We start from the raw sequence: 9,908 nt of genomic DNA, 5'->3' as shown, positions 1-9,908 counted from the left end.
CCAGGCCCGGATTTCCCACAAGCCCACCGAGGCCCGGCCTCGGGGCGGCAGCAGCGACCTTGTGGGGAAGTTGCCGGTGTGAGGTGTCCCTGAACTTCGCCCACCAGCTCCGTAGTCTGCGGCCGCACACTATGGAGCCGGTGGGCGGAGTCCCGCCGCCGGCCAATCACTCCCGCACCAATCACAATGCCGTCTGCCATACTCACCAGTGGAACAAACAATAAATGATGATGATGAGGAGGAAGGCCACGGCGCAGTGCTAGACGAAGCAGATGGGGAGAAACGCGAGGTTGCTGTGATCGCTCTGGTCCCATTGGACGCCCCATGGTGGGTACACTGCCATTGCAATCTAGAACAGAGACATCAGAATGTTGGGTTGCCCAGGCTGGGAGTGTTCATCTTCATTGCAGGACTTGTCATAGGTGGGCAAACTTCAGCCCTCCAGCCGCGGTGGAACTACAAGTCCCATGAGGCATTGCAAGACTTGGACAGCCACAGGCATGACTCCCAGAGACACGGTGGGATTTGTAGTTTCACCACAGCTGGAAGGCAGAGGTTGCCTGTTTCTGGGTTAGAACTAGGGATGCACCGATACCGATACTAGTATCGGTGCCGATACCAAGTATTTGGGTGAGTACTTGTACTCGCCCAAATGTTCCGATACCTAGCACAAGTACTTCCTGTATCAGGAAGCCGGGCAGCGCATCATTACACGCTGCCCATTTTCCTGATTGGCCAGGAAACGGCTCCATGCTCTCTCGTCACTTGTGATGAGAGAGCATGGAGCCCACTTCCCGGCCAATCAGGAAGCAGGGTAGCGTTCAATGACGCGCTGCCCGGCTTCCCGATTGGTCAGGAAGCTAGCAAATCCGGAAGCCGTGCGGCGTGTAATGACGCAGCGCCCGGCATTCTGATTGGCCGGGAAGCCGGCGTCATGCTCCCTTGTCATCTCATGAATCATAATATTAAGAAAGTGACCTTAAAGCATTAGTTTGTATTGCTTTTTAAAAATGTGACCTGTCCCTTTAAGAAAAAGTATCGGTAATTGGTATCTGCGAGTACTTGATCAGAAGTATCGGTACTCGTACTCGGTCTTAAAAAAGTGGTATCGGTGCATCCCTAGTTAGAACCTCTATCCAGTTTCTGGGAGATTCTGGCCTTTGAGAGTCAGGCCTGTGTTTGTCCGAGTCTTGCAATGCATCATGGGACTTATAGTTCCACAACAGCCGGAGTGCTGAGGTCGCCTACGCCTGTTGTAACCCTTTCCCATCCGATCCAAAATAATAAAAAAAATGGCTGCAGTTGGGCTTGAAGTTTTTCTGCATTACAAGTAATGCAGCTGGAGTAGTGAGACTCCACAGTGCGGGTGGTGACGGGGAGGACACGAGGCGTAAAAATGGCGGCTGATCTGTTTTTGGGTAATGCGGGCACCTACCTGCCAGAACCAGGATCCCTGCAGGACGGCCAGACTGGAGCGGAACAATTCCAGGACGATGTGATCTCTCAGGAAGACTTCCGCCATGAAACACAGGAATCCCGCAGAGGAGACGACCAGGAGCAGCGTGTGCAAGAGCCCCTCCACCGGCGGCTGACCGTGGACGTGAAAAGACATGAGGAGACCTGCGGAGACAACAATAGCCACTTCACTCTGCAGGCTCAGATAACACTACGGGCCCATTCACATCTCTATGCCGCCATGACACCCCATAACGCATTGTTACCTGGCCCCCAACGCACAACTACAGCCACACTCTGCGTACCACACACATGACTATCTCATCGGTTGTGTAAATACTGTACAGTCTCGTTGTATATCAGATGTTACAGCGTTTCCTGTTGCAGGCTGACGACGCTAATCCATCACCTCACAATTAGCAGCAGCGTTGTCAGCCTGCCGCGTGCACTTTGTCACTTCCTGTTCCTGTGGCCATTGGGGTTGTCTATGTGATAGACCAAAAACATTCTCCTCGCCATAAAGAGCTGCGTGTGGAGATGTGGAAGGGCTCTGCGTCTCCCTGCCCAGCTCTTAGCAACCTAAGATCCCCGCCGAGCTCCTGGCAACCAATGACGTCGTTGATGGCGGAACGCCAGTGTAATGCCGCTTAGGCCCCGTTCACACCTGACCGTTTTGTACGCTCGACGAACGCGCTACAAAACGGTCAAAAAAATAAATAGCATTGTAGTCAATGGGTCTCGTTCCCACCTCGGCGTATTTCCGCCCGTCCCTAACGCGCTACAAAACGGCCCACGCCTGAAAAGGTCCCGGGACTACTTTGGGCCGTTTTGTAGGGCGTTTTCCATTGGGATACAGCCAAGTAGCCTTTGGAATCGCGCAACTTTTTTACCGTAAAAAAAACCGCGTGACGGTCGCGCGACAGACGCGCATATTACAATACGCCTAGGTGTGAATGGGGCCTAAGGCCTTGTTCACACCAAGCGCGTTCCGGGAGCGGAGCAGTTACAGACCGGAGCAAAACTGCGGCCAATGTATTCCTAATGGTATTTTTAGCTGCAGTTCGCACCGCAGCGTCCAGTTCCAGAGCAAAAAACTGCAGCAGGCCCTATTTTACCTGCTCTGGAACGCGTTCAAACGCATCAAAGACGCATGCGAACGCACTGAAAGCCCATTTTAAACCAAAAGAAAAAAAATCCTGGAACGCATCAAAAACACGGCACAACCCACTCACTGCGTGTGCAGAAACTCGTGCAGATCTGCTCTGCATTTGGTGTGATCAAGGCGGTGTGATGCCCCTCTCCTCGCAGCATCCAAAGCTGCCTGTGACACTCTCCCAAACCACCAACAGCAGCTGGCCGCCTGTCCAATATGGCAGCCGCAGGGTGCAGTATCCTCTCCTATGGGAGGGCGCTCCGCGTCAGCTCCAACTTTAAATTGCGGATCTGCTTTAAGGTGCCCATACACTTTACAACCCTGGCAAGACTTTTGTCTTGCCAGGGTTGTAAAGTACTTTTAAAAATGTACGATCTGCCCATCTTGGACAGGCAGATCGTACTCTCGATCATCGCAAGCCCCCGCCCCCCTGAGGGGTTCCTGACAGCCAGCCAGAGCGTACCAGGTTGCTAAGAGCTGGGTGGGGAGATGCAGAGCCCTTCCACATCTTCCAGCAACCTGAGACACTCGGGCAGGCACACTGCATTATTACCCCTGTAAATGAGGTTGAACAACATGACAAGATTTTTTTTTTATCCGAAATACGAAATACGGATCCGCTGCTGCTGAGGGTCGCATTACAATACACAGGCAGGAAATACGAAATTCCATTGACGTATTTTCGTTCCGTTAGGAACATTTGTTATGATGAAGTTAAAAAGCAAAAATACCTTTGTTAATATATTGGAGTCGATGGTAGTTTTTTTTTTTTGTTTTTTTTTACGAAATTCTGATCCGATATACGTTAACGGAATTTCGGATAAAAAAAAACCAAAAAAACAATCGATTCCAATATATTAACAAAGGTATTTTTGCTTTTTAACTTCATCATAACAAATGTTCGTAAAGTTACGAAAATGTGACGAAACTAACGAAAATCCGTATTTCGTACGAATCCGAATTGAGTTTCGGACACGAAATACGGGATATTCCGAAACGAAACACATTTTTTGACGGCGCACAAGTCTAATGATAAATAAGAAATAACTTTAACAATAAAACGATCATAAAAACATCGCAAGGATGGAGGTTTGTCTGCGCTTACCTTCAAGGGACACGGCCAGCGCTAGAGTCAGGCGGTCCAGCCCCCGCGGTAACTTGAGAGGAGAATACGTCAGAATGTCCACCACTCCGGAGAGGAAGAAGAAGATGTACAGCGTGGAGTGCAGCCAACCCATCAACCCCACCCAGCTGTGATCCACAGGATTGGTGAGGTGGAAGCGAGGCCCAATATTGGGAGCAAAGTTTTCCCAAATCATCCTTGAGGAGAAGATGTCAGCGTTAGTATATCTACAATGGATCCATCGTCCTTCCAGGTCACAGCCGACGTTCTATATCCCCCGGAAACCTCCTCAGGTGAGCCTTGCATTAACTTAAAGTGACATTAAACCCTCAGATAGTGTAACATAAACCATTGGTGATTCCCCTCCGCCGCTACGGGTGTACTATCTGTACCCCATACTGCTGTCCACCACAGCCCTGCACTATGGTTGAGATTCGCTCGCAAGGTAAACGCGCTGACGATGACAAGCGCTTCTTCGCACAGTTAAACACGGTTTTTCTGGCTCTGCCTCTAGATAGGCAGAGCCAGCTGTCAATCACGCAGCTGGGCGGATCCCGGCATAATTGTCGGGATCCGCTCCGGCTGCGGCGTCTCAGTATATGGAGAGCTGCAGCTCCCTATATACTGAGCCTAGGGTGACGGGAGGACGCTAGTTTGTGTCCTCCCGTTACCCTAAGGAGTTACCTTGGTCTGTACGAAAGTAAGTTTCCGTTTCCTGTTCGTTTCCTTGGAGCTAGGGATGCACCGATACCGGTATTTTGGTACCGAGTAGGAGTACCGATACTTTTTCCCGGTACTCGCCGATACCAATTACCGAAAGCCCCATTCAGGAAGCCAGGTGGCGTGTAATGACGAGCAGCCCGGGTTCCTAATACAGGAGGTATCGGGCTAGGTACGAGTACTCGCCCAAATACTCGCTATCGGCGCATCCCTAGTTGGAGCAAAGTGACATTAAAAAAAAACATTTTTTCTTTGCTGCATTTTGCTGCAACTAAAATTTGTACAGACCACCGCTACCGAATTTCATCCGAAATTGAGTTTTTGGAAATTCGGATTCGTTTTCATTCGTCATTCGTCTGTTATTGGGAAATTCGGATACATCGAAATCGCACATTTCATGTCCAATATACAATAACCGGATCCCATCAGCGTGGTGCGCCCTGTACAATAGGAATGGATCTGATTGGTTCTTGTGGGTTGTGCTGCAGCTCGCAGTCATTTGGGTTTCTCACCGGTCGCAGCGATGAAGGCCTTGACAATCCCCTCCCCCATCTCCAGCCGCCGGTAGCGTTTCGAGTCCACTCCGCCACGCAGATATTTCAGAGGATATTTGATGGACCACCAGAGGCCGAAGATCAGGAAAGTCGTGCCCAACAGCGAGTGTCCTCGGAAGTCCCCCATCGCCGTCCCTGGGGACATCAGAGTGAGAAATGAATAGCCCAACCTACCAATGTGCCTGAAGGAAGAACTGTCTGTGCTGCCCATAGCAACCACAATCCCCCCCAAAGATTTTATAATGAAAAAGGGGGAACCTGCCAACTACGGGCAACAAAAACTTCTCCAAATATGTCACCGAGAGGAATAAGGTGACAGCAGATTTTCCTTTTTTCCTCAGTTTACCCTCCCCCAGCGATCAGTCTGCTGCAGGCAGGAGAGAGCATTTCCTCAGTCTCCTCTCCCAAAGCGAATGCTCCTTACATTGGGGGTCAGTGGGAAGAATGCTCCTTACATTGGGGGTCAGTGGGAAGAATGCCCCTTACATTGGGGGTCAGTGGGAAGAATGCCCCTTACATTGGGGGTCAGTGGGAAGAATGCCCCTTACATTGGGGGTCAGTGGGAAGAATGCCCCTTACATTGGGGGTCAGTGGGAAGAATGCCCCTTACATTGGGGGTCAGTGGGAAGAATGCCCCTTACATTGGGGGTCAGTGGGAAGAATGCCCCTTACATTGGGGGTCAGTGGGAAGAATGCCCCTTACATTGGGGGTCAGTGGGAAGAATGCCCCTTACATTGGGGGTCAGTGGGAAGAATGCCCCTTACATTGGGGGTCAGTGGGAAGAATGCCCCTTACATTGGGGGTCAGTGGGAAGAATGCCCCTTACATTGGGGGTCAGTGGGAAGAATGCCCCTTACATTGGGGGTCAGTGGGAAGAATGCCCCTTACATTGGGGGTCAGTGGGAAGAATGCCCCTTACATTGGGGGTCAGTGGGAAGAATGCCCCTTACATTGGGGGTCAGTGGGAAGAATGCCCCTTACATTGGGGGTCAGTGGGAAGAATGCCCCTTACATTGGGGGTCAGTGGGAAGAATGCCCCTTACATTGGGGGTCAGTGGGAAGAATGCCCCTTACATTGGGGGTCAGTGGGAAGAATGCCCCTTACATTGGGGGTCAGTGGGAAGAATGCCCCTTACATTGGGGGTCAGTGGGAAGAATGCCCCTTACATTGGGGGTCAGTGGGAAGAATGCCCCTTACATTGGGGGTCAGTGGGAAGAATGCCCCTTACATTGGGGGTCAGTGGGAAGAATGCCCCTTACATTGGGGGTCAGTGGGAAGAATGCCCCTTACATTGGGGGTCAGTGGGAAGAATGCCCCTTACATTGGGGGTCAGTGGGAAGAATGCCCCTTACATTGGGGGTCAGTGGGAAGAATGCCCCTTACATTGGGGGTCAGTGGGAAGAATGCCCCTTACATTGGGGGTCAGTGGGAAGAATGCCCCTTACATTGGGGGTCAGTGGGAAGAATGCCCCTTACATTGGGGGTCAGTGGGAAGAATGCCCCTTACATTGGGGGTCAGTGGGAAGAATGCCCCTTACATTGGGGGTCAGTGGGAAGAATGCCCCTTACATTGGGGGTCAGTGGGAAGAATGCCCCTTACATTGGGGGTCAGTGGGAAGAATGCCCCTTACATTGGGGGTCAGTGGGAAGAATGCCCCTTACATTGGGGGTCAGTGGGAAGAATGCCCCTTACATTGGGGGTCAGTGGGAAGAATGCCCCTTACATTGGGGGTCAGTGGGAAGAATGCCCCTTACATTGGGGGTCAGTGGGAAGAATGCCCCTTACATTGGGGGTCAGTGGGAAGAATGCCCCTTACATTGGGGGTCAGTGGGAAGAATGCCCCTTACATTGGGGGTCAGTGGGAAGAATGCCCCTTACATTGGGGGTCAGTGGGAAGAATGCCCCTTACATTGGGGGTCAGTGGGAAGAATGCCCCTTACATTGGGGGTCAGTGGGAAGAATGCCCCTTACATTGGGGGTCAGTGGGAAGAATGCCCCTTACATTGGGGGTCAGTGGGAAGAATGCCCCTTACATTGGGGGTCAGTGGGAAGAATGCCCCTTACATTGGGGGTCAGTGGGAAGAATGCCCCTTACATTGGGGGTCAGTGGGAAGAATGCCCCTTACATTGGGGGTCAGTGGGAAGAATGCCCCTTACATTGGGGGTCAGTGGGAAGAATGCCCCTTACATTGGGGGTCAGTGGGAAGAATGCCCCTTACATTGGGGGTCAGTGGGAAGAATGCCCCTTACATTGGGGGTCAGTGGGAAGAATGCCCCTTACATTGGGGGTCAGTGGGAAGAATGCCCCTTACATTGGGGGTCAGTGGGAAGAATGCCCCTTACATTGGGGGTCAGTGGGAAGAATGCCCCTTACATTGGGGGTCAGTGGGAAGAATGCCCCTTACATTGGGGGTCAGTGGGAAGAATGCCCCTTACATTGGGGGTCAGTGGGAAGAATGCCCCTTACATTGGGGGTCAGTGGGAAGAATGCCCCTTACATTGGGGGTCAGTGGGAAGAATGCCCCTTACATTGGGGGTCAGTGGGAAGAATGCCCCTTACATTGGGGGTCAGTGGGAAGAATGCCCCTTACATTGGGGGTCAGTGGGAAGAATGCCCCTTACATTGGGGGTCAGTGGGAAGAATGCCCCTTACATTGGGGGTCAGTGGGAAGAATGCCCCTTACATTGGGGGTCAGTGGGAAGAATGCCCCTTACATTGGGGGTCAGTGGGAAGAATGCCCCTTACATTGGGGGTCAGTGGGAAGAATGCCCCTTACATTGGGGGTCAGTGGGAAGAATGCCCCTTACATTGGGGGTCAGTGGGAAGAATGCCCCTTACATTGGGGGTCAGTGGGAAGAATGCCCCTTACATTGGGGGTCAGTGGGAAGAATGCCCCTTACATTGGGGGTCAGTGGGAAGAATGCCCCTTACATTGGGGGTCAGTGGGAAGAATGCCCCTTACATTGGGGGTCAGTGGGAAGAATGCCCCTTACATTGGGGGTCAGTGGGAAGAATGCCCCTTACATTGGGGGTCAGTGGGAAGAATGCCCCTTACATTGGGGGTCAGTGGGAAGAATGCCCCTTACATTGGGGGTCAGTGGGAAGAATGCCCCTTACATTGGGGGTCAGTGGGAAGAATGCCCCTTACATTGGGGGTCAGTGGGAAGAATGCCCCTTACATTGGGGGTCAGTGGGAAGAATGCCCCTTACATTGGGGGTCAGTGGGAAGAATGCCCCTTACATTGGGGGTCAGTGGGAAGAATGCCCCTTACATTGGGGGTCAGTGGGAAGAATGCCCCTTACATTGGGGGTCAGTGGGAAGAATGCCCCTTACATTGGGGGTCAGTGGGAAGAATGCCCCTTACATTGGGGGTCAGTGGGAAGAATGCCCCTTACATTGGGGGTCAGTGGGAAGAATGCCCCTTACATTGGGGGTCAGTGGGAAGAATGCCCCTTACATTGGGGGTCAGTGGGAAGAATGCCCCTTACATTGGGGGTCAGTGGGAAGAATGCCCCTTACATTGGGGGTCAGTGGGAAGAATGCCCCTTACATTGGGGGTCAGTGGGAAGAATGCCCCTTACATTGGGGGTCAGTGGGAAGAATGCCCCTTACATTGGGGGTCAGTGGGAAGAATGCCCCTTACATTGGGGGTCAGTGGGAAGAATGCCCCTTACATTGGGGGTCAGTGGGAAGAATGCCCCTTACATTGGGGGTCAGTGGGAAGAATGCCCCTTACATTGGGGGTCAGTGGGAAGAATGCCCCTTACATTGGGGGTCAGTGGGAAGAATGCCCCTTACATTGGGGGTCAGTGGGAAGAATGCCCCTTACATTGGGGGTCAGTGGGAAGAATGCCCCTTACATTGGGGGTCAGTGGGAAGAATGCCCCTTACATTGGGGGTCAGTGGGAAGAATGCCCCTTACATTGGGGGTCAGTGGGAAGAATGCCCCTTACATTGGGGGTCAGTGGGAAGAATGCCCCTTACATTGGGGGTCAGTGGGAAGAATGCCCCTTACATTGGGGGTCAGTGGGAAGAATGCCCCTTACATTGGGGGTCAGTGGGAAGAATGCCCCTTACATTGGGGGTCAGTGGGAAGAATGCCCCTTACATTGGGGGTCAGTGGGAAGAATGCCCCTTACATTGGGGGTCAGTGGGAAGAATGCCCCTTACATTGGGGGTCAGTGGGAAGAATGCCCCTTACATTGGGGGTCAGTGGGAAGAATGCCCCTTACATTGGGGGTCAGTGGGAAGAATGCCCCTTACATTGGGGGTCAGTGGGAAGAATGCCCCTTACATTGGGGGTCAGTGGGAAGAATGCCCCTTACATTGGGGGTCAGTGGGAAGAATGCCCCTTACATTGGGGGTCAGTGGGAAGAATGCCCCTTACATTGGGGGTCAGTGGGAAGAATGCCCCTTACATTGGGGGTCAGTGGGAAGAATGCTCCTTACATTGGGGGGTCAGTGAGGAGAATGTCCCTTAGGTGGAAAATAGATCCAGCACTCCTCACAGGAATCCCTATCATCCTCTGCAGGAACCTCAATGTTCCACGGAACCCTGGGTGAGAATGGCTGAAGTAAACACACGGAAGATGGAATATTATTCCTGAGCTCAGATCTCACCTGGATCAGTGTCTGCGCCTCCTGGAGCCTCACAAGCAGTGCGCGGGATGAATGGGGAGTTGGTCCTCTGGTGGCATCTTATAGCTCCTGAACTAGTTGTATATAAACGGATGAGTATTAATAAAATGACTTCTATACATATAATTAGATAAAATATCAGGAAATTAAATCCACAAATAGGGAAAGAATGTCAGATGCCGTCTACATGCTCCGGGTACGCACAATTCCTCAGTACACAGGCATGCCAGGCTTACCATAAAAGTGGTACCCAACACCCA

The 9,908-nt window shown here is 52.0% G+C and overlaps 1 protein-coding gene across 1 annotated transcript; it reads right to left on the bottom strand.

Annotated features, from left to right (window-relative positions):
- Nucleotides 1-227: 227 nt before the first annotated feature.
- On the bottom strand, nt 228-5,136 carry LOC108800341 (transmembrane protein 45B-like). Its single transcript, XM_018572324.1, has 4 exons — nt 4,964-5,136; nt 3,714-3,929; nt 1,436-1,620; nt 228-349 (listed from the first exon to the last, which is right to left on the bottom strand). Exons 1-4 carry the CDS (start codon nt 5,130-5,132, stop codon nt 260-262), a joined length of 660 nt encoding a protein of 219 aa, XP_018427826.1. The 5' UTR covers nt 5,133-5,136; the 3' UTR covers nt 228-259.
- Between the last annotated feature and the right edge of the window lie 4,772 nt (nt 5,137-9,908).

Source organism: Nanorana parkeri, unplaced genomic scaffold, assembly GCF_000935625.1.
Source record: "Nanorana parkeri isolate BGI_ZX_2015 unplaced genomic scaffold, ASM93562v1 scaffold1998, whole genome shotgun sequence".
In the NCBI taxonomy this organism is placed as follows: Eukaryota; Metazoa; Chordata; class Amphibia; order Anura; family Dicroglossidae; genus Nanorana; species Nanorana parkeri.
This window is presented reverse-complemented; position numbering and strand designations above follow the sequence as displayed.

Excerpts from the sequence above, each read along its gene's own strand:
- LOC108800341 (XM_018572324.1), bottom strand. The coding sequence starts at position 5,132 with ATGGGGGACTTCCGAGGACACTCGCTGTTGGGCACGACTTTCCTGATC. Across the intron at positions 3,930-4,963 it reads GGCCTTCATCGCTGCGACCG|GGATGATTTGGGAAAACTTT; the intron begins GTGAGAAACCCA and ends TCTTCTCCTCAA. Across the intron at positions 350-1,435 it reads AGGGATCCTGGTTCTGGCAG|ATTGCAATGGCAGTGTACCC; the intron begins GTAGGTGCCCGC and ends TCTCTGTTCTAG.